Below are 22,559 nucleotides of genomic sequence, written 5' to 3'. Positions count from 1 at the left end.
CTCTCCTATTGGACCGCCCTCCAACACCAGGCAGCTCGACACAATCTATGTTGGTGGAAAAAGGGAAATGTACAGTCGGGCAAAAAAGTATTGTCAGCCACCAATTGTGCAAGTTCTCTCACTTAAAAAGATGAGGTCTGTAATTTTCATCATAGGTACACTTCAACTATGACAGACAAAATGAGATTTTTTTTTTTCCCAGAAAATCACATTGTAGGATATTTTATGATTTTATTTGCAAATTATGGTGGAAAATAAGTATTTGGTCACCTACAAACAAGCAAGATTTCTGGCTCTCACAGACCTGTAACTTCTTCTTTAAGACCTCTGTCCTCGTTACCTGTATTAATGGCACCTGTTTGAACTTGTTATCAGTATAAAAGACACCTGTCCACAACCTGTCACACTCCAAACTCCACTATGGCCAAGACCAAATAGCTGTCAAAGGACACCAGAAACAAAATTGTAGACCTGCACCAGGCTGGGAAGAATCTGCAATAGGTAAGCAGCTTGGTTTGAAGAAATCAACTGTGGGAGCAATTATTAGGAAATGGAAGACATACAAGACCACTGATAATCTCCCTCAATCTGGGGCTCCAGCAAGATCTCACCCCGTGGGGTCAAAATGATCACAAGAACGGTGGTCAAAAATCTCAGAACCACACGGGGGGACCTAGTGAATGACCTGCAGAGAGCTGGGACCAAAGTACCAAAGCCTACCATCAGTAACACACTACGCTGCCAGGGACTCAAATCCTGCAGTGCCAGACGTGTCCCCCTGCTTAAGCCAGTACATGTCCATGCCCGTCTGAAGTTTGCTAGAGAGCAGTTGGATGATGCAGAAGAAGATTGGGAGAATGTCATATGGTCAGATGAAACCAAAATATAACTTTTTGGTAAAAACTCAACTTGTTGTGTTTGGAGGACAAAGAATGCTGAGTTGCATCCAAAGAACACCATACCTACTGTGAAGCATGGGGGTGGAAACATTATGCTTTGGGGCTGTTTTTCTGCAAAGTGACCAGGGCGACTGATCCGTGTAAAGGAAAGAATGAATGGGGCCATGTATCGTGAGATTTTGAGTGAAAACCTCCTTCCATCAGCAAGGGCATTGAAGATGAAACGTGGCTGGCTCTTTCCGCATGACAATGATCCCAAACACATTGCCCGCGCAACGAAGGAGTGGCTTCGTAAGAAGAATTTAAGGTCCTGGAGTGGCCTAGCCAGTCTCCAGATCTCAACCCCATAGAAAATCTTTGGAGGGAGTTGAAAGTCCGCGTTGCCCAGCAACAGCCCAAAACATCACTGCTCTAGAGGAGATCTGCGTGGAGGAATGGGCCAAAATACCAGCAACAGTGTGTGAAAACCTTGTGAAGACTTACAGAAAATGTTTGACATCTGTCATTGCCAACAAAGGGTATATAAGTATTGAGATAAACTTTTGTTATTGATCAAATACTTATTTTCCACCATAATTTGCAAATAAATTCATAAAAATCCTACAATGTGATTTTCTGGATTTCTTTCTTCTCATTTTGTCTGTCATAGTTGAAGTGTACCTATGATTAAAATTACAGGCCTCTCATCTTTTTAAGTGGGAGAACTTGCACAATTGGTGGCTGACTAAATACTTTTTCCCCCAACTGTATTTAATTAGTCTGTTCTAATGAGCCAGAAAGCCCCTTAGCCAATAGGGACTATGATGATCTATGCCAGAATGCTCTGTTCAGAGTTTATTGTAATATTGTACACCTTCTTGTAGCCAATATAGAGCCTTCACATTGTTGATACATACCTTGTCCATAATTGTAATAAAAAATTGCTTGCATAGGTTATTATAGATAAGTTATGTAATGCTATTCAACTGGAAAGATGATGAATTTGAGGTGAAATAGAGAAGAGGGGAAAAATGGAAGGAGAGCATAGCCCTTTAATTCCAGAGCACTGATGGAATCTCTCTCTTCTGAGAAGCCACTGCTCTTTCTTTCTCTCCATCTCTCGCTCTCCCTTGTCTGTCACCACCTATTGTGAGTGTCTCCACACACCTGCTCTCACATTTCCTCTCCCTCATTCACCAGCTGCCCATATGAATAGCTGTATATCTGAACGGACTGCCAAAGACAGTTCAATTATTCAAATACTGTGTGTGTGTATGTTGTCTTTGTTTGGGGTTATGTGTGTGTGTGCGTTTGTTGTCGTTATTGGTGGGTCAATGTGTGTGTAGGTGACACCAGTACTTGAGGACAAGCAGAAACACTCTGGACCCCCAGCCATGCCTGAGGATCACCCGAGAGGCCAGGTAAGCTATATCACCCTGATACATTCTCTCACTGCGCTACCCCGGCAGGGTAAAACCATTTAGATTGACCTACAGATAAAACATGGTTTAGATCTCTGCAGTGTAACTTTATCCCATCTGAGATCAAACATTTATAGCCACTTAGGATGTTTCATTTGGGTTTTGTTTTTCTATATGATAATGCTTAACAATAACCTTAAATTGTGTTGTGGTAGTTAGCCATAGCAAGTACTATGTTGTGTATTATAATATACTATCCACTATACTGCAAGTATGATACTACTGTTGTGATACTGTAGCTAATGGGGTTAGCAGCTAATCTGGCTCTCTAACCTAAGACTTGTGTGTCAAGTGGCCATCCAGGTGTAAAACGCCTGAAACCCTGTCCTAATGCTGACTGACTATGCTTGACAGACTCATTACTTGACCTGGTGCCCTTGCATTTATTTATTCATTGATCGATCTAAACCTTCATGTGTTAGCACCAGAGTAATTATGGTGCTAACAGGCAAGTTGAAGGTTTAACTGAAAGTAAGAGACATGATAAGAAATATTTAAATGTCATTGAAATCCAAACAGTCATTTCAGGCTATTTCTTATTAAAAGAAATGTATGTCTCATACGTTGTTATTCATTCCTGTACTGTGTAACTTGAACTTATCTACCATATTCTTAGTAGGTATGTTCCTATTCTGCAGGTAACCATTTTATTCAAACCAAAGATGAATACAAGCTGATAGAGGACATCCTTCAGACATGTCACTTGTAAAAACCAAAGGTAGGACCCGTAGAGAAAATGAGAGAACCAACAGAGGAAAGAAACCGAAGGAAAAAGTAGAAAATAATTGTTCCAAACCACCACCTGCAGTGACAAATGGAAAAGAAACTGTAGACCAGAAAGAAGAGGTCAATGGCAAAGGGAAGACTAAAAAAAGCAAGAGGAGAATGGAAAGAGAGGTAAAGAGCAGACTAAACAACAGCCGAAAGAGGAGAAAGGTAAGAAAACAGTGAATGGGAAAAGTCCGAATGGTAGATCATCCCCTCAGAAGGAGAAAAGCATGACAGTTGATGGCGGTACGAATAAAGCTATCAAATCTAAACCTGTATCAAAAATACCCCCAACCAAAGGAGGGAGGGCAGACACACCTACACCTATAACAAAGCCTGTAAAGAAAAGAGGTGTCATAGGGAGTGAAACAGAGGAGACTGAGGAATCTGAGAGCGAAGGAGAGAGTTCAGTGGAGGAGAGCGAAGAGGAGGAGCAAGTTTGTATTGAGGAGACAACTGAGACAGAAGGGCTCGAGACAGAGGCGACACAGGATAGCAGCGAAGAGGAGGTTGAGGTGTCAGACACGGAGAGAAGCACAGAGGGGCAGGTTAAGGAAGAATCAGAAAAGGAACCTCCAGTAGAGGAGGAATCAGAAAAAGAACTTCCAGTGCAAATCAGGAAACGAGGGGAACTTGAAGAGGAGCCAGTCAGTACCAGTGAGGAAGAGGAGGAAGAGGAAGAATCAGTGGCAGTGACCAGCGATGGGGGTGAATCTGAGAAGGTAACTTCAAGAAAAAGAGGGTCGCCCAAGAAAGCCACCGCTGTACCACCACTCAGTTTGACGACCAGCGTCACTGCACCGGCAGGGTGTCTGAAATCCAAGATGTTCATGAAGAAAAAGGGCCAGGCTGAAGAGAAGGTTGACAAACCTAAGAAGGCCCAGAAACCCACGAAAGCAGAGAAGAAGAAAGCTGAGAAAGCAAAGAAAGCTGAGAAAAAGAAAGCAGAAAAAGCTGAGAAAAAGAAAGGGAAAGGGAAACAGAAAGCCACTCCAGCAGAGGAAGAAGCCCAGCCTCTGAAAGACGTCTCCCTCAGCAAGGCTGACGCTGCAAAACACAAGGCCCAGATCCTGAAGCTAGCCAAACAAACAAAAACCTCCATCAAAGACAAGAATGCTTCGTCTTCCCCATTGGAGTTGCAGGAGGATGAGGCTGCCTCAACTTCATCCAAAGCCTCTAAAGGCCTATCACGGGTGATGCTATTGAAATCAAAAGGAAATGACCGCCAAGCCTGTCTGGGTGAAGGAGAACATGAACAAGTGAAAGAGGAGCAACAAGATGGTGAAGGAGAAGCCAAACAGGGGAGCAGGAAAAACATTGGCCTGGTCCTGGGCAGAGTCAAGATGGCATCTGTTCGACAAAGGAGCAATAAAATGCTGGTCAGGCCTGGAGAGGAAGCAACTACAGCCGGGTCGACAGATCCAGTCTCAGCCAAACCCACGGACAGTCTCGTCACTCGTAGGAAAGGTGTGACGACTCTACGCCACGTCTCGGGTTGGATCAGGGGGAAGATGCCCAAAGGGTTCAACCTGAGGAGTAAACTGAAAGTAGTGACCCAGGCCATTGGCTTCTCCCGTTGGCTCCCTCTCCAAGCCATCAAACAGAGGGAGGGAGCCACTAGCTCCAAACACAGCCTGCTTAAACATCGGATGGCCATGCGTGTGGCTAGTAAGACCAGCCTGGCCAGCAAGAAGAACCGAACCTCTGGAAACGGAGCCGAAGATAAGTCTACTGTCACCCAGAAGAGGCAAGCTGGGGAGTCTGGTGACGACCCCCACTCCACCTCCCCTCCAGCAGCCATCGTGCTTCCCAGGATGAACAAGCTGGGCATGGGAAAGGCCATAGGAATTCTACCATCCCAGACTGCTCAGCCAGCCTCCTCCACCACCCCAGGCTCCAGCACTGCTGTGGGAGCCACCCTCGAAGCACCCAAGCCCCCCAAACCAGGAGCCAGACTGGTACTCCCAGTCAAACCGGACCTCACCCTCCTCAAGTCCATAAAGAAGCCTGTTCCTGGAGCAGCACCAGAGCCAAAGAGGACTGAAAGTACAAATGGGAGCACAGGAGCACAGAGACCCACACCGGACAGCAGCAACGAGGACAGGAAAAGGGAGGCGGCACTTAAAGGCAATGAGGGTTTCAGCATCCTCCAGGCAGCCAGGGGCAAACTGGGCAACGATCAATTCAAATTGACCAAGCTATCCAAGCCTCTTACTACTACTGCAATAGAAGTAGGACCCAGCCGTGGAGCTATAGTCCCAGACAGGGAGACAGGGGCTGGGTTTGCCGGACCCCCCACTGATGGTCCTGAGTCTGGAGAACCTGTCAGACTGACTGGAGAACCATCCAGAGTTGGGTCTAGGGTGGGGTCGTACTATGAAGAAGAGGCTGATCGAGAGGTGGCCCAGCTGATGGGAGGGGGGGGGCTGTACCCTGTCGGCCCTCTGGAGGTGCACTGGGCTGGGACGACTCGTATGAGCGGAGACCCCCAGGTATGTGGATGACCTTTTGGTAATGAATTGTTTTCTTTGTATTATAATAATATCTAACAGAAAACATTTTAAATATGTGGATAGGAGGATAGCGTTTCAGTTAACCAATTTACGTAAGCCTCTCGGGTGTCACAATAGGACAGATGTCGCGATAGCATCACAATTACAATTGTTACACAAAACTCCACTATCATCCCCTCCCTCAACAGGACTGGCTGCGAGCGGATACCCTCCTGCCCCACCAGACAGTGGAGAAGCTGACCAAGTGGACGGTGTACGAGGATGGGAACCAGACCAGGACTGTACCGACCCACAACGGGAGAGGACCCTGGGAGTCTGAGGACCCTGCTCAGGACATGCTGGAGAGTCGCCTCAATAACACAACGGTACTGCGATTGTTCTGGCTTTATTTGTTGAACTTACGGTATGTACCCGCGATGCGCTGGACCAACAACTTCACAGCATGGATAACGTCATTTGGACAATGCTGTAGCTTCAGGGTAAGCATCTATGAGAGCAAAACAGGCAATATAACTACTTATCCTTGTTCACTAAGCATCACACTGCTTATTCACCGCAGTCAGTCTGTGTGTGTATTGACTAAAGCCTGTAAAGCAGACCTCTACTAGTTTATTTATTTTCTAGTCAGTACCAATACAATAGAGCATAGCACAAGCATACAGTGTATCAACTATCACAGTGACTCAGCCTTTCCCATGAATACAGATGTATTGGTTACCTGTGGTAGAGGGGCTCTGGGCGGGGTTATGGCACTGAGGGATATGGTTAGAGTACAATGAAAAGTGAAGGAGAAAAAAAACAGTTACTGCTTGACAAGAAATATAGCTACGGAAAGAAGGCACAGTATGTGGGTCAGGAGAAGGATCCATTGTACATAGTTCTGGAGGGCGACGCGTGGCTGACACGTGCCTGCTCTGGGTTCACCTTCAGGTCGCGATGCCAGGGTCTGACCAGGCTGTGGAGGTGGACGAGGTGGAGGATCTATCCCAGCTTGAGTGAGTGCGAGAGAGAGAGAGGGCGTGCACACAGTCAGGGTGTGGGAGTAACTGATGACATGTAATCTGATTTGCATTTTATTTTTTGAACTGTGGACTTTACCTGCAAAAAATATTGTAATCAGACTAGATACTTTTGAAAAACTAGGTGAGTACTCCTAGGATAACTTCTAATTCAGAGAGGATGTTTGCGGGACAAAAGAAAATATATTAGGGCACCTTTCTGTTTTCTTAGAGACATTCAATTCAGCATTGAAAGGTGCAAGTTTAAGTTTGTTCCACCTGAGCGAATCTGACAACCAGTCAGAGACACACCAAATGTGTTTGATGGATCCTTTGTCTTCTTCTAATGCTTCTTAAGGGAAAAGTAATCCAAAAAAAAGTAATCACGTTACCGATTTGGGGGTAATCAAAAAATGACGTTACTGATTACAGTTATGGACAGGCAACTTGTAACTGTGACGGATTACATTGAGAATGTAACCGACAAACACCTCTCTTTTAACTGGTGTATGTCTCCAGGGAGGTGTGTGAGAGCTCTGTGCTGCTGAATCTGAAGAAGAGGTTTCACCGGGACTCCATCTACGTATGTAACCTTACAACTGAACATGAGGAAATCTCTCTCTCTCTCCATATCAACATGTGTATCTCAGCTCTACCTCTCAGCCATATCAGATAACCACCATCTTTCCCCTGTGTGTCCCAGACGTACATAGGTAACATGCTGCTGTCACTTAACCCCTTCAAGCCCCTTGACCTCTACACAGAGGACCTCCGACAGCAGTACCAGGGCAAGGAGCAGAAACGCAACCCTCCGTGAGTAACAGCAGAGTAACCCAGGAGTAAATCGAGAGTGAACCCTAGAATGAACCAAACCCACTGTAATGCCAGAATAACACAATTATAACTATGCTGCCAATCTGAGTGACAGCAGAGTAACATGCACAGTGTAACGCCAAGGGAAATCCGCCTGTTGCTAATGTAAGTCTGTGGGTCTGTGTCTCTACTTGTGCAGCCATGTCTATGCCTTCGCCGATGCAGCCTTCAGCCAATCTCAGAGCTCACCACAAGAGCAGTGCATCGTCATAAGGTATGTCAGAGGCACCAGTCTCTTTCTTTCTTTCTCTCTTTCCTATTCTCCTTCTCTCTTTGGAGGCCTGTATTGACCTGTCATCTTGTCTCCAGCTATTTTGAAGTGTATTCTCTCTTTCTACAGTGGTCAGAGTGGATCAGGTAAGACCGAGGCCACCAAGCTTATAGTCCACTACCTCAGCTCCATGTACCAAGGCAGGAACAACAACCTCAGACAGCCCATGGAGGTGCTGCCGATTCTAGAGAGTTTTGGTAATGCCAAGACCATCCTCAACAACAACTCTAGTCGCTTTGGCAAATACCTTCACGTCCACGTTCTCCAGTATGTCCTCCTCTAGGAACCTCATCTCTTTCACTCTGTACAGAAACAAAGTTGTGTTCAATTGGCATGGAACCGGAGGGGGTGAAAAATGTATTTCAATCTTTTTAAATGGTCGACAGGGGTGTGGTGGTGGGGACTTCGCTGTCAAAGTACCTTCTTGAGAAGTCACGCGTTGTCTTCCAGGTGAGGTCTTTGTGTGAGACAACTGGGTGCATATTCCTCATAGCCTCAGTCTGACACGTTACTCATGGGTTACCAAACTTGTACTGTCTCTGCGTCAGGCCAATGAGGAGAGGAACTACCATGTGTTCTATGAGCTGCTGGCGGGGATGAACGACTGGGACAAACAGGAGCTCTATCTGCAGGGAGCAGAGACATACTACTACCTCAACCAAGTAAGCCCCAATTAGTAGGATCAGTAGGATCAAATGAATAGAATCCGTTAGTAGAATCAAAAAACCCTGCACATCCCAGGTGTTCCCTGGACCAGGATTGAGGGAACAATCAGTCGAGCTGAATAGATGACTTCGGCCTCCCTCTCTCTGTGTCAGGGCGGGTCCTGTGAGCTGAAGGGGAAGCTGGACAAACAGGACTTCCTGTTGTTGGCCCAGTGCTTTGAGACGATTGGTCTACATGCCGACCAGATCTCCACAGTCTGGGCCATCCTCTCCTCCATACTACAGCTGGGGAATATCTGCTTCAGTTCCTACGAGGTGTGTGTGAGAGAGTGGGTAAGGGAGGGTGAGTGTATGGTGGGTGTATTCTTAGGTGAGGAGGTGTCTGTCTGTGCTCAAAGAGGATGTGAGTTGTTCAGAGTAGTATGCATGTTTGGATGTTTTTCATTCATTTGTATGTCTGATACACAGTGTATGTGAGAAACAGACCGTAGAGAAATATCTAATACTGTACGCGTGTGTGTATCTAGAGTGAGTCGTTTGAGGTGGCCCGTATCTTCAGTGAGGCAGAGGCCAGGAGAGTAGGTTCTCTCTTGCAGGTGTCTTCAGAGGCCCTACAGACTGTCATCACACACAAAGTCACGGTCAGAACAAACCCTTCGCTGTGCCCTCACCCTTCATTCTCTCTTGAACTATTCATACATTAGCTGATCTACAGTGCCTTCAGAAAGTATTCATACCCTTTGACTCATTACACATTTAGTTAGTCTGAATTCAAAATGGATTTAATGGGTTTTCTTCTCACCTATCTACACACAATACCCCATAAGGACAAAGTGAAAACATTTCCATTTATCGTAAAAGGAAATATAGAAATATCTATCTAATTTCCAGAAGTATTCACACCCCCGAGACAATCATTTGTAGAAGCACCTTTGGCAGTGATTACAGCTCTGAGTGTTTCTGGGTCAGTCTCTGCGCTTTCCACACCTGGATTGTGCAACATTTGCCCATTATGTTCTACATTTTTTTCAAGCTCTGTCAAATTGGTTGTTCATCATTGCTTGGCAACAATTTTTAGGTCGTCCCGTAGATTCAAGTCAAAATTGTAACTTGGCCACTCGTAAGCAACTCCGGTGTAGATTTGGCCTTGTGTTTTAGGTTATTGTCCTGCTGAAAGGTGATTTAATCTCCCAGTATCTGGTGAAAAGCAGACTTAACCAGGTTTTCCTCTAGGATTTTGTGCTTAGCTCCATTCAGTTAATTATTTTTATCCTTGAAAAACACCCCAGTCCTTAACGATTACAAGCATAACCATAACATGATGCAGCCACCACTATGCTTGAAAATATGGAGGCTGGTACTCAGTAAAGTGTTGTATTGGATTTGCCCCAAACAAAACTCTTTGTATACAGGACAAAAAAGTTAATTGCATTGCCACATTTTTTGCAGTGTTACTTTAGTGCCTTGTTGCAAACATGAATCATGTTTTGGAAGATTTTTAGCTTTTGGCTTCCCTTTCTCTCTGTCAATTAGGTTAGTATTGTGGAGTAACTACAATGTCGTTGATCCATGCTAAGTTTTCTCCTATCACAGCCATTAAACTCTGTGACTGTTTTAAAGTCACCATTTGTTTTAATTTTGACCCAACTACCAATAGGTACCCCTTTGTGAGGCATTGGAAAACCTCCTTGGTCTTTGTTGTTGAATCTGTGTCTGAAATTATTGACTCGAGACATTTCAGCTTTTCATTTTGAATTGATTTGTAAAAAATAAAAAAAAATGGGAAAAACATAATTCTACTTTGACATTATGGGGTATTGTGTGTAGGCCAGTGGGGAAAAAAAAACCATCTCAATTGAATCCAATTTAAATTCAGGCTGTAACACAACAAAATGTGGAAAAGGTCAAGGGGCACACATTTTTTTCTGAAGGCACTGTTCCTGTCCCTCCTCAGGAGACAACCTATGACAGGATCTACTGCCCCCTGTCTGTGGAAAGTGCCATAGAATCCAGGTACTGACCGAGTCATGCACTGCCGTGTGAGTGAGCTCCTCCACCTTATATTTGGAGTTAATCAATACTATCTAGAGCAGCATAGAAAAATAATGATCTATTATCTTTCCCTTTCTCCTAGAGATGCCATAGCCAAGGCCCTGTACTCTGTGTTGTTCGATTGGCTGTTGGAGCAGATCAATGATTGGCTGAGCCCTACAGAAATGGACAGCACCGTGGGAATAGTGGACATCTACGGCTTCGAGGTGAGGGGCAATGAGGACCACAGTAAATGGAATTTTAATGGAGAATGTGCGATTTAATCGATTGATAATATGCTAGATTGTGAGCTAGATTAGGGTTGGAGCGAAAACCTACAGGACTGCAGCTATCTAGAAACAGGGTTGGGCCACCCTGTTCTATTGCATATTATATGCATTTATTAAACATATATTTACCTGTGTGTTGTAGGACCTGGGAGTGAACAGCTTTGAACAGCTGTGTATTAACTTTGCCAATGAGCAGCTGCAGCACTTTGTCAACAAGGCTGTGGTGACCCAGGAACAGGTCAGTGGGCCCGGGGTCAGAGTTCACAAGTCAAACAATCAGTAAAGTCATTGTGCGTCTCTAATAGTTAATGGGGTTGACATTCATGAATACTGATTAAAAACGGTGGCACTTTGTGAGTGCATTCGTGTGTGTGTTCTCCAGGAAGAGTACAGTACAGAGCAGATCCAGTGGTACCCCGTCCCACTGCAGGACTTCCACTCCTGTCTGGACCTCATCTCCTCCAGACCACATGGTATCCTCCGTATACTGGATGACCAGACCTGCCTACCCCAGGCCACCGACCACACCTTCCTCCAAAAGTGCCACTATCACCATGGGAACAGCCCACACTACACTAAGCCCAAGATCCCTCTGCCTGTCTTCACTGTGTATCACTACGCCGGAGCTGTCACGTACCAGGTGGTTCTAGCTTCTTAAGTGTTTAGGAACCACTGAGTTAGGACATGTTGATATGGATGGACAGAGTGATTTTTCTTTTCTCTTTATGTTCCTCTCTCTCCGTAGGTCCATAACTTTCTGAATAAGAACCATGATCAGTTCCGTACAGAGGTGGTTGAGCTGTTTGCTAGGAGTAGACTGAAGGTGAACTTGTCATTCCTGTAGTCTTAAGGGGAATCAACCCATCACTCACTCAATCACCCATTCAATCAATCAATCGGTCTCTGTATCTCAGATGGTGTCAGGGCTGTTCCGTAAGGTGCAGGATAATTACCTGCAGCAGAGAGAGTTGGGCTGGAGGGGTAAAGGTCACAGGCAACAGCCCTCCACGGTGGCAGCACACTTCCAACAGTCCCTGACTGAGCTCACCACACGACTAGAGAGGTCAGGTTTTTTTACAAAAAGGCAAAATATATTTTAATTTTGTTTGCTGAGAGAAGCAAGGCAGTGGTGGATGATCTGTTTTTTTCCCCTTCCATCCAGGTGTAAAACCACCTTTATTCGATGTTTCAAGCCAAATTATGTCAAGGTGGGTATGCAACATTAAATGTAGCCAACTGCGCCCTTTCTAGGCCAAAAGTTACAAACCTACATGATCTCATATCCTGTCCGTCTGCCCTCAGCTTCCCGGTATCTTTGATGTGGACTATGTGTCAACCCAGCTGAGGCATGCTGGGATACTTGAGACCATCACCATCAGGAAGGAGGGATTCCCCATCCGCATCCCCTTCTCCTTCTTTATGGAGAGGTACTGGCCAAACCAACCAATGCAAACTAATATTCATTCAGACGGTTTAACCACCATCCACACACATACAGTACCAACCGTACAGTATACCAGCATCTCACTGGGAGAAAGTCAAACTCGGAGCCAACCACCACTTGCTGCTTCATAGATCTCGTTGAGCTTCTCCTCAAATTATTATCATCCCTCCCGTCCCATCTCCCTCTTAACCAGGTATGGAATCCTCCTGGTGGAGCGACCAGCCACCATGTCTGATAAGGAGCAGACCGTGGCGTTGCTGAACTTTGTAGGGGCTGATGAGGGACAGTACCAGCTAGGACTCACTAAGGTACCTAAGAAGGCACTGTAACGTTGTACAGTTGTTTCATAGAAGAAAAAGAAGCTCTATCCAAGCAAGCCAAATCTAGTATCTTAGACTGGGGTCTAAAGAGTAAACTTGATCGTGTGTGTGTGTGTGTGTGTGTGTGTGTGTGTGTGTGTGTGTGTGTGTGTGTGTGTGTGTGTGTGTGTGTGTGTGTGTGTGTGTGTGTGTGTGTGTGTGTGTGTGTGTGTGTGTGTGTGTGTGTGTGTGTGTGTCTAGCAAAGATTCAACATCTGCTTGCAAATGTGCATATCTCACAGGTTCTGAAGGAAATTAATAACACAACTGTTCAAGTGGTGAGAAAGTGGATATGCTTAAACACACACGTGACGTTATGGGGCGGCAGGGTAGCCTAGTGGTTAGAGTGTTGGGCTGGTAAACGAAATGATGCAGGTTCGAATCCCCAGGCTGCCAAGGTACAAATCTGTCGATTCTGCCCCCGGAACAAGGCAGTTAACCCACTGTTCCTAGGCCGTCATTGAAAATAAGAATTTGTTCTTAACTGACTTGCCTAGTTAAATAAAGGTCAAATAAAATATATAAAACCTTCCTGAGCCAAAGAGAGGGGGGTTTGGGTGTCCCGGATTTTGAGTGGATTTACACTGCTGCCAGACTGACTCGCCTGTGCTCAACACTGACGACTCCACAGCTGGAAAATTACTACACCTACGGAGGAAGCCACGGACACTGAGGACAACTTAATTTTCCATTGGAGGAAGGCCAATGGAAAATTGGACACTTGTGCTGTGGGCTTTGGAGTCTGGTCAGACTGGCCGGATCTCAACGACCTGTGTAACAGGACTGGAGTGGAGCTCAGATGGACACGGAGCCAGTGACTGTGTTGTTGTGTAGGACCCCTGTGTTGTTGCGGAAGCTTCTGTCTCCCTGATGGAACATCTCATCCTACATCGAGGACAACACTCCTTGGTTTCAGATGGATGCAGCTACGACAGCACTGGACCGGCCTGCGTCCCCAATCTGGACCCAATCTGGACTGTGCTGACCACTCGGTCTCCCATTCCATGTATAGCACAATACTTTTACTGTTAAAGCTGCGCGTTCTACCAACAAAATATAATCTAGTGCTCTGGTACTCTATGGTATTCTACATACATAAAATTCACAAAAGCTCTGATGAAGGCCATGAGACCAAGAGCAGTGTGTGGTTTCCTTTTTCCTTCATCTTGTTCAACTGTTGCCATGCAAAGTTTGCTCAGATGTGCGAGTGCCTTTTGAATCAAATGTAATGAAGTCTGTTGCCAATGTTGTGTATGGTTGCTGTTCGTTGATAGTCGTGACCGATTTCTCGACCTGATAGCCAGCGTGGTGTGACAGGTTGTCTCACCAATAGCACATATCCATAAACATTGTTGACCCTGCTGGTCATCTATGAACATTTGAACATCTTGGCCATGTTCTGTTATAATCTCCACTTGGCACAGCCAGAAGAGGACTGGCCACCCCTCAGAGCCTGGTTCCTCTTTAAGTTTCTTCCTAGGTTCTGGCCTTTCTAGGGAGTTTTTCCTGGCCACTGTGCTTCTGCATTGCTTGCTGTTTGGGGTTTTAGGCTTGGTTTCTGTACAGCGCTTTGTGACATCATCTGATGTAAAAAAAAAATTTTTGGGACTTTATAAATACATTTGATAGATTGATTGATTGTGTAAGAGGAACCTGGTTTAATGCTGATGTGTTCTGTGTGCCAAATACGGCAGATGTTGTTGTGAGGGGAGGCGCTCATTTTGGAAGTTGGCTGCTCATTTGACGACTACATGGAGCAGGCCTTTGCTGCAGTGCGTGGCATCCAGATTGTGGGCCTGCCAAAAACTAGGGCAAAGCAATTGGCTAGATACTGCTCTGTTTCAGCTGTCGTGGGCAGCCTAGCTATTTGGAGAAGGAGGTGCTTTCTGTACACTTGAGTGCCGTTTGAAAAGTTTGGATCCTTTTTGAATGTAAATTGGATTGGATTCAAATAAAGTATTTAATGTGTGGTGTGCGTGCAGGTGTTTCTGAAGGAGGTGCTGTATCAGCGTGTGGAGGACAAGTGGAACAGCACTCAGACCTGGGCTGCGGTTACCATCCAGAGGAACATCAGAGGGTTCATCTGCAGGCGCAACTTTAGGTTCTTCAAACAGAAGGCCATTGTCATCCAGAGCCACATACGAGGACATCAGGCCAGGTATGGGGAGATGAGAGAGAGATGTGTAACAAGGAAGGAGACAGAAGAAAAACGAAAAGTCTTGAGATTGAGATTGCAGTACTGGTTCCCCGTCTGTGTACAGGCAGTATTACAAGCGTCTGAGACTGTCCTTCACTCAGTTCTGGGCTGCAATGATGATCACCAGGAACACAATCAAGAGACGACAGTGGAGGGTAAGATACATGTGCACACACACGCACGCACGCACACACACACACACACACACACACACACAGAGAAAATAATCAGCCTATCTATAACTGAGACAATTAACATGTTACTTGGCAACCATATTATGTTTACAGCCTTTATAGATAGTGCTATAAATTCCTGCCTCAGTCCATTTTGTTGCACAACACCAATGGTAAAAGAACCCTATCACAGGTGTAAAGGAGGAATGTTTTTCCCCCTTCTCTCTCTCCCACCCTGAAGTCGTTTCCCCCTTCCCTCTCTCCCGCCCTGAAGTCGTTTCCCCTTCCCCTCTTTGAAGTCCCCTTCTCTCTCCCGCCCTGAAGTCGTTTCCCCCTTCCCTTTCCCACCCCCTTCCCCCCTCTCTCCCGCCCTGAAGTCGTTTCCCCCTTCCCTTTCCCCCTTCCCCCTTCCCTCTCCCGCCCTGAAGTCGTTTCCCCCCTTCTCCCGCCCCTGAAGTCTCCCCCCTCCTCCCGCCCTGAAGTCATTTCCCCCTTCCCTCTCTCCCGCCCTGAAGTTTCCCCCTTTTCCCCCTTCCCTCTCTCCCGCCCTGAAGTCGTTTCCCCCTTCCCTTTCCCCCCCTTCCCCCTCTCTCCCACCCTGAAGTTGTTTTCCCCTTCCCTCTCTCCCGCCCTGAAGTCGTTTCCCCCTTCCCTCTCTCCCGCCCTGAAGTCGTCCCCCTTCCCCTCTCCCCCCTGAAGTCGTTTCCCCCTTCTCTCTCCCGCCCTGAAGTCGTTTCCCCCTTCCCTTTCCCGCCCTTCCCCCCCTCTCTCCCGTTTCCCCCTTCTCTCTCTCCCACCCTGAAGTCATTTCCCCCTTCCCTCTCTCCCGCCCTGAAGTCATTTCCCCCTTCCCTCTCTCCCGCCCTGAAGTCATTTCCCCCTTCTCTCTCTCCCACCCTGAAGTCATTACCTTCCATGTTTTGCCTGAATCCTCATTGAATGCATCTTGATACTGTTGTTGTACCAAAATATAAAACCTTACGTAGTCTACTACTGTAGTTTAATCCTATGGCCTTGGACCAGCGTGGGTGTTTTTACGTTTAACTGTGCTATATTGTTGCCTTGGTAAAGTTTTGCAAACAGTATGACTGTTGCTTTGGTACTATCTGTTGGTGTTTGTTACTCATGTTTATATTCCATGGTTAAAGAAATAGCCCTGGTTCCTTTTCAGATTCAGTAGACTTTGGACTCTGAGGAGTTGACTGTGTGAGAACGTTAGTTTTGGAATAAGTTCAAGTGTTTCTCATTGTGTTGACATAGTAACTGTTTGGAAATCCATATCTTTGTGTTTGGGGAGAGCCGAGGCGTCCATAGTTCCGATCCGTAGGTTACGAAACAGTCACTTCCTGTGAGGAGAGACCCTTATAAATTCTACAAGGAGTGTTCTAGTTTCCACGGCGACTAAACTAGGATGTTAAGAAGTTGGGACTGATTTTATATCTACTTGTTAATAAATATATGGGTGTGGATCCCTTCTGTTTTAAAAGAACATTACTTGACTAAGTTGTCCACCCAGTAACTTACATGGCAAAAACGGGTGACTTTGCCCATGTAGTTACAGGAATTGTGTACTTTTGATCCTAGAACTGATCTTTGGGATGAAAGGCGTAAGTGAATTGAAGTGAATGTGTCACCAGGTAGCCTGCTGTGCCCTCAATGCGTCACTGCCAGGTAATGGGATGGAAGTAGGGTGTGGTCACCCATGTAAATATTTCAGCCCTCTCCTCCTCCTCCAATTGACCTACCCTTACCACGCCCATTCTCTCTCTGTTTCCTGTTACACATAGACACACACACACCTCTAGCCATATACTCCTATTGTTTTCGGACTTCAACCCCTATTACTGCAATAACAGGCTGTAGCATCTCTCCTTCTGCCTGTCGGTCTGTCTCACTCTGGAGTAACTCTTACACCTCAGGATTGTTGACAGGTAGGCTCTACTATTTATAATTCATTATCATGTCGTTTTTTTAATACTTTAATATTAGTTTTCTTCAGCCCTAGGCTTTATTTATTATTTTGTCGAATGAAGACTGAATGAGAAGGGGGGATTTGTTAGGGAAAAGGAGAGAGAGAGAGGGTGAAGGCGAGATGGAAGGGTATACTGTTGATAATAGGTTTATAGGTTTTGCTATGTTACCATGGATGCTTTATTGGGAATTTCTATTCTTCCTCTCTTTGTACACTACATATACAAAAGTATGTGGACACCCCTTCAAATGAGTGAATTTAGCTATTTCAGCCACACCCGTTGCTGACAGTTGTAAAAAAAAAAATTGAGCACACCGCCATGCAGTCTCCATAGACAAACATTGGCAGTAGAAAGGCCTTTTTTTTGTTTGTTTTTTTGAAGAGCTCAGTGACTTTCAATGTGGCACTGTCGTAGAATGCCACCTTTCCAACAAGTCAGTCACATTTCTGCCCTGCTAGAGCTGCCCCGGTCAACTATAAGTGCTGTTATTGTGAAGTGGAAACATCCAGGAGTAACAACAGCACAGCCGCGAAGTAGCAGCACGCCGAGTGCTGAAGCGTGTAGCGCGTAAAAATCGTCTGTCCTCGGTTGCAACACTCACTACTGAGTTCCAAACTACCTCTAGAAGCAACGTCAGCACAAGAACTGTTTGTCAGGAGCTTCATAAATGAGTTTCCATGGCCGAGCGGCCGCACACAAGCCTAAGACACCATGCCCAATGCCAAGCGTCAGCTGGAGTGGTGTAAAGCTCGCCACCATTGGAGCAGTGGAAATGCGTTCTAATTGAATAATTTTGCACGCCCAATTTTTCAGTTTTTGATTTGTTCAAAAAGTTTGAAATATCCAATAAATGTCGTTCCACTTCATGATTGTGTCCCACTTGTTGTTGATTCTTCACAAAAAAATACAGTTTTATATCTTTATGTTTGAAGCCTGAAATGTGGCAAAAGGTCGCTAAGTTCAAGGGGGCCGAATACTTTCGCAAGGCACTGTATTTTTCAACTGTGCTGTGATGTTTCACCAAAAGTTCTGAACCTTTCTATTCTCATAGTTTCTCCAGATTGTAAATTAAAGATAAATATTTCTGCTAAAAGTATTATTATATTATTGATTGATGATGACTTTTCAAATCACCCAGCAGTGCTATTTGCAGAGTTGGCTCTAGGTAAATCTTTCAATTCTTCAGCCATTTCTGAAAACTTTTAAGTTTTGAATCCGGTGTTGTTTTGTGTATCAGCTCATAAACTATGTGCCGTTTGAACTTTGTCGAATGGATGAATAGACATTTCTAGTATTACCAAAAATAGTGGATTGCAGCAAAGTAATCAAGGATTAAGATACAGCTATTGTAGTACACTATCGCTTTAAATCAGTCATCAACACAGACATAGCTGACATGTTTCGTAATCTACCACCCAGCAATCACATTAGCAAATCTCTTAACCAGGCAATTACATTCTGTGTGGGTGTATGCTGTCTAACCCACCCACACCCATCAATACACTTCAGTAAATCTACAGTTGAAGTCGGAAGTCTACATACACTTAGGTTGGAGTCATTAAAACTCATTTTTCAACCACTCCACAAATTTCTTGTTAACAAACTATAGTTTTGGCAAGTCGGTTAGTCGGTCATCTACTTTGTGCATGACACAAGTCATTTTTCAAACAATTGTTTACAGACAGATTATTTCACTCATAATTCAGTGTACCACAATTCCAGTGGGTCAGAACTTTACATAAACTAAGTTGACTGGGCCTTTGAACAGCTTGGAAAATTCCAGGAAAGGTCATGCCTTTAGAAGCTTCTGATAGGCTAATTGACAGCATTTGAATCAATTGGAGGTGTACCTGTGGATGTATTTCAAGGCCTACCTTCAAACTCAGTGCCTCTTTGCTTGACATCATGGGGAAATCAAAAGAAATCAGCCAAGACATCAGAAAAAAATTGTAGACCTCCACAAGTCTGGTTCATCCTTGGGAGCAATTTCCAAACTCCTGAAGTTACCACGTTCATCTGTACAAACAATATTACGCAAGTATAAACACCATGGGACACACAGCCGTCATACCGCTCAGGAAGGAGATGAGTTCTGTCTAGAGATGAACATACTTTGGTGCGAATAAACAGCAAAGGACCTTGTGAAGATGCTGGAGGAAACAGGTACAAAAGTATCTATATCCACAGTAAAACGAGTCCTATATCAACATAACCTGATAGGCCGCTCAGCAAGGAAGAAGCCACTGCTTCAAAACTGCCATAAAAAGGCCAGACTACGGTTTGCAACTGCACATGGGGACAAAGATTGTACTTTTTGGAGAAATATCCTCTGGTCTGATAAAACAAAAATAGAACCGTTTGGCCATAATGACCATCGTTATGTTTGGAGGAAAAAGGGGGAGGCTTACAAGCCTAAGAAGACCATCCCAACCGTGAAGCATGGGGGTGGCAGCATCATGCTGTGGGGGTGCTTTGCTGCAGGAGGGACTTCACAAAATAAATGGCATAATGAGGAGGTAAATTATGTGGATATATTGAAGCAACATCTCAAGACATCAGTCAGGAAGTTAAAGCTTGGTCGTAAATGGGTCTTCCAAATGGACAATGACCTCAAGCATACTTCCAAAGTAGGACATACAAGTCAAGGTTTTGGAGTGGCCATCACTAAGCCCTGAACTCAATACTATAGAAATTTGTGAGCAGAAATGAAAAAGCGTGTGCCAGCAAGGAGGCCTACAAACCTGACTCAGTTACACCAGCTCTGTCAGGAGAAATGGGCCAAAATTTATATTGAGGGAAGCTTGTGGAAGGCTACCTGAAATGTTTGACCCAAGTTAAACAATTTTAAAGGCAACGCTACCAAATACTAATTGAGAGTCTGTAAACTTCTGACCCACTGGGAATGTGATGAAAGAAATAGAAGCTGAAATAAATCAGTCTCTGCTATTATTCTGACATTTCACATTCTTAAAATAAAGTGGTGATCCTAACGGGCCTAGACGGAGATTTTTTTTCTAGGATTTAATGTCAGGAATTGTGAAAAACTGAGTTTAAATGTATTTGGCTACGGTGTATGTAAACTTCCGACTTCAACTGCACATACATACATTCATATTGCAAGAATACACTATGATACACTTACAGTGCAGTGACATGAGGAAGCACCTTTAGCTGTATGAAGCTCAGGCTGTAAACCATTAGATTACGGTGTGCATTCTGGACTCTGGTATCCATGTGGCCTGTGTTATGGGCGGAGCGAAGGCAGCTGGGATATATAACAGGCTGTGTTTCTAAGAATAGGACTGGACTTTCTCTCTCTCGGGCTGTTAACCTGACAGACCTTGACATACCTGGCCTGAGCAGGTAGGACGACAACACCTGAGCACAGGTACAGGAGAAACACTTTTAGAGAAACAGTGGAAGGTCTATTCAATACTTGAGAAAGGCTTAAAGATTTAATTGAATGGGATTAAATGAACTTCAGATTCCTTTGTGTAAAGGTTTAACAGGTCTGTGATCATGTGTAGTCTCTTTGTTTCTTGTGTTATTGAAAGGAGGGGTCCTCACTCCACGTCAGTGCTCTGCATGTCCTGATTGTATGAAAACGAGTTCAGATAAGATGAGATGCAGATAGCTCAGGGCTGAACTCAGTCGAACCTGTGTGTTTGCTCTCAGGAACAAGAGAGGAACGAGAGGAGCACGGTGAAACCCAACACTGAGACTGAAGATCACACCTCCACAGGAATGGTAAGAGGTCACTACACCTGTACGAAATCTATTCCAATTAAAAGGTATTAGTAGATATAGAAATCAAAGCCATATGTTTAAAAGGAGCCTCTGGTCCAATAAAGTATTTCTTCCTGATAATTCCCTGCCTTTTCCAGGATGTGGGAATGTTGGAGATCCCAGCTGAGCTGTCGGCCAGACTACGCAGCGCAGCAGGTGAGTGTGAGCAGCGCTGGGATTGGTGGAGATGGGTTGAGGGCATCTGGTATTGGCAACAACAACAAAAATGATGTCGATAATAATGCTCATATTTTGATGTGTAAACACAGCAGTTGCAGGTAAAGGGTGGGCTGTTGCTGGATTGGACCCAGGACTGCCATTGTTCTCTGGGGTCTTTTCTCTGTGTGTGACTGTAGTTATGTGTCCTTGCACCAGGGCGGCAGCATGGCTCTGGGGTAACAGAGGTGGCGCCTCCACAGGTGAAAGCAGGACACGCCCTCACCCTGCCCCTCGATATAGACAGCTACCCCTTCTCACGATACGCCAACACTACGCTGAAGGATGGCTGGTGTCAGCCGCAGGGCTACTCCCTCCTGCGACCTCTGACCTATCTGGAGCCTGAAGACGCTTGCATCGCTCTGGAGATCTACAAACTGGTCAGTTCCACACACACACACACAAACACACACACACACAATATCTCATCTCTTTAACCCTTGTGTCTCTCTCTCCAGATCCTGCGCTTTGCAGGGGACAGTGATCTGAGTGGCTGGCAGGAGCAGATGTTGGGGAACTACATTGTGGAGCAGGGCCTTACCAGACCCCCCCTGAGGGATGAGATCCTAGCCCAGATAGCTTACACCACCTGGGGCAGGGAGTCAGAGGAGGGGTCCCTACGGGGCTGGTTGTTACTAGCCTGCTGCCTCAGTGCCTTCACCCCTTCCCCAGCCCTTGACAAATCCTTGCTCAAGTACGTAGCTTAGTGGGCAAAATCAGTTTTGTGTACCACCCAGCAATCACATTAGCAAATTGTGTAGGAATTGAAATTATTATATTTATTAAACTTTTTAGTTTTAGCTACCATAAAAATATGTCCTCTCTTTGTCGACCATATTTGGTTAGTTGGTTTTGTCTGACATGTGCAGGTATGTAAGTCTGTGTTTCTCTGTCTCACTTGTGGACAGGTATGTGTCTGACAAGGGTCCAGGTGAATATCGTTCTCTGTGCCAGCACAAACTCCTCACCTCCCACCACCTACCCTCCCCCACCTCCCGCCTCCACCCGCCCTCCCAGCTTGAGTGGACAGCCAATCAGAGGAGAGGAAAGATGGTTCTGGACGTACACACCTTCAACGGTGAGAGAAAGGGGTGTATAAAGTCATCTCTGTGTCATGCTTGTCACGTTGCCTTTCTGACGTTGTGGTTCCATTTGCTCGGTGTTATCATGATATTTCACCTGGCCGGAGTGGTTGCTGTTTGCAGCACCAGGGATGTCCGTTTTATTCCCTCGCTTTCTCTCTCTTCCAGAGGAGAAGATTACAGCTGAGGTAGAGTCCTGGACCACAGGAGAGCAGCTGGCCTCGTGGCTGCTCCACTTCAGAGGGTTAGGTGAGGCTCCTCGGGGCTGGTCTGTGTCTCTGCTGGCTGATGAGGGCTGGTCTGACCTGCCTGGATGTGACTTTGTCATGGACCTGTTGGCTGGAGGAGAGACTGATACTACACTGGGGACCGCACACACACCCACTGACTACCTGTTCAACAACGAGGGAAACCGGTGAGGCCGGCGGGCACACACACAGAGATGCACGTACACATTGCACACACACACTGTACACACACACACTGTACCCACACACACTGTACACACTGTACACACACACACAGGACCCCAACTTCACCCTCCCTCTCTCTCGCCATTAG

The 22,559-nt window shown here is 45.5% G+C and overlaps 1 protein-coding gene across 1 annotated transcript in view; it reads left to right on the top strand.

Annotated features, from left to right (window-relative positions):
• Positions 1 to 3,357: 3,357 nt before the first annotated feature.
• The window catches only part of LOC112224773 (unconventional myosin-XV), a 31,805-nt gene continuing 12,603 nt past the window's right edge, over positions 3,358 to 22,559 (top strand). The window contains exons 1-27 of the mRNA XM_042306302.1: positions 3,358 to 5,619; positions 5,829 to 6,005; positions 6,571 to 6,635; positions 7,158 to 7,221; positions 7,342 to 7,451; positions 7,651 to 7,725; positions 7,852 to 8,049; positions 8,169 to 8,232; positions 8,331 to 8,444; positions 8,601 to 8,780; positions 8,975 to 9,088; positions 10,402 to 10,460; positions 10,582 to 10,705; positions 10,911 to 11,006; positions 11,151 to 11,401; positions 11,598 to 11,831; positions 11,931 to 11,976; positions 12,071 to 12,195; positions 12,406 to 12,520; positions 14,554 to 14,729; positions 14,833 to 14,923; positions 20,590 to 20,661; positions 20,799 to 20,856; positions 21,076 to 21,296; positions 21,375 to 21,610; positions 21,825 to 21,994; positions 22,167 to 22,413. Coding sequence (XP_042162236.1) covers positions 3,358 to 5,619; positions 5,829 to 6,005; positions 6,571 to 6,635; positions 7,158 to 7,221; positions 7,342 to 7,451; positions 7,651 to 7,725; positions 7,852 to 8,049; positions 8,169 to 8,232; positions 8,331 to 8,444; positions 8,601 to 8,780; positions 8,975 to 9,088; positions 10,402 to 10,460; positions 10,582 to 10,705; positions 10,911 to 11,006; positions 11,151 to 11,401; positions 11,598 to 11,831; positions 11,931 to 11,976; positions 12,071 to 12,195; positions 12,406 to 12,520; positions 14,554 to 14,729; positions 14,833 to 14,923; positions 20,590 to 20,661; positions 20,799 to 20,856; positions 21,076 to 21,296; positions 21,375 to 21,610; positions 21,825 to 21,994; positions 22,167 to 22,413 — 5,744 coding nt within the window. The remainder of the gene's footprint in view (positions 5,620 to 5,828; positions 6,006 to 6,570; positions 6,636 to 7,157; positions 7,222 to 7,341; positions 7,452 to 7,650; positions 7,726 to 7,851; positions 8,050 to 8,168; positions 8,233 to 8,330; positions 8,445 to 8,600; positions 8,781 to 8,974; positions 9,089 to 10,401; positions 10,461 to 10,581; positions 10,706 to 10,910; positions 11,007 to 11,150; positions 11,402 to 11,597; positions 11,832 to 11,930; positions 11,977 to 12,070; positions 12,196 to 12,405; positions 12,521 to 14,553; positions 14,730 to 14,832; positions 14,924 to 20,589; positions 20,662 to 20,798; positions 20,857 to 21,075; positions 21,297 to 21,374; positions 21,611 to 21,824; positions 21,995 to 22,166; positions 22,414 to 22,559) is intronic.

The sequence above is a fragment of the Oncorhynchus tshawytscha genome, linkage group LG25 (genome assembly GCF_018296145.1).
Source record: "Oncorhynchus tshawytscha isolate Ot180627B linkage group LG25, Otsh_v2.0, whole genome shotgun sequence".
In the NCBI taxonomy this organism is placed as follows: Eukaryota; Metazoa; Chordata; class Actinopteri; order Salmoniformes; family Salmonidae; genus Oncorhynchus; species Oncorhynchus tshawytscha.
This window is presented reverse-complemented; position numbering and strand designations above follow the sequence as displayed.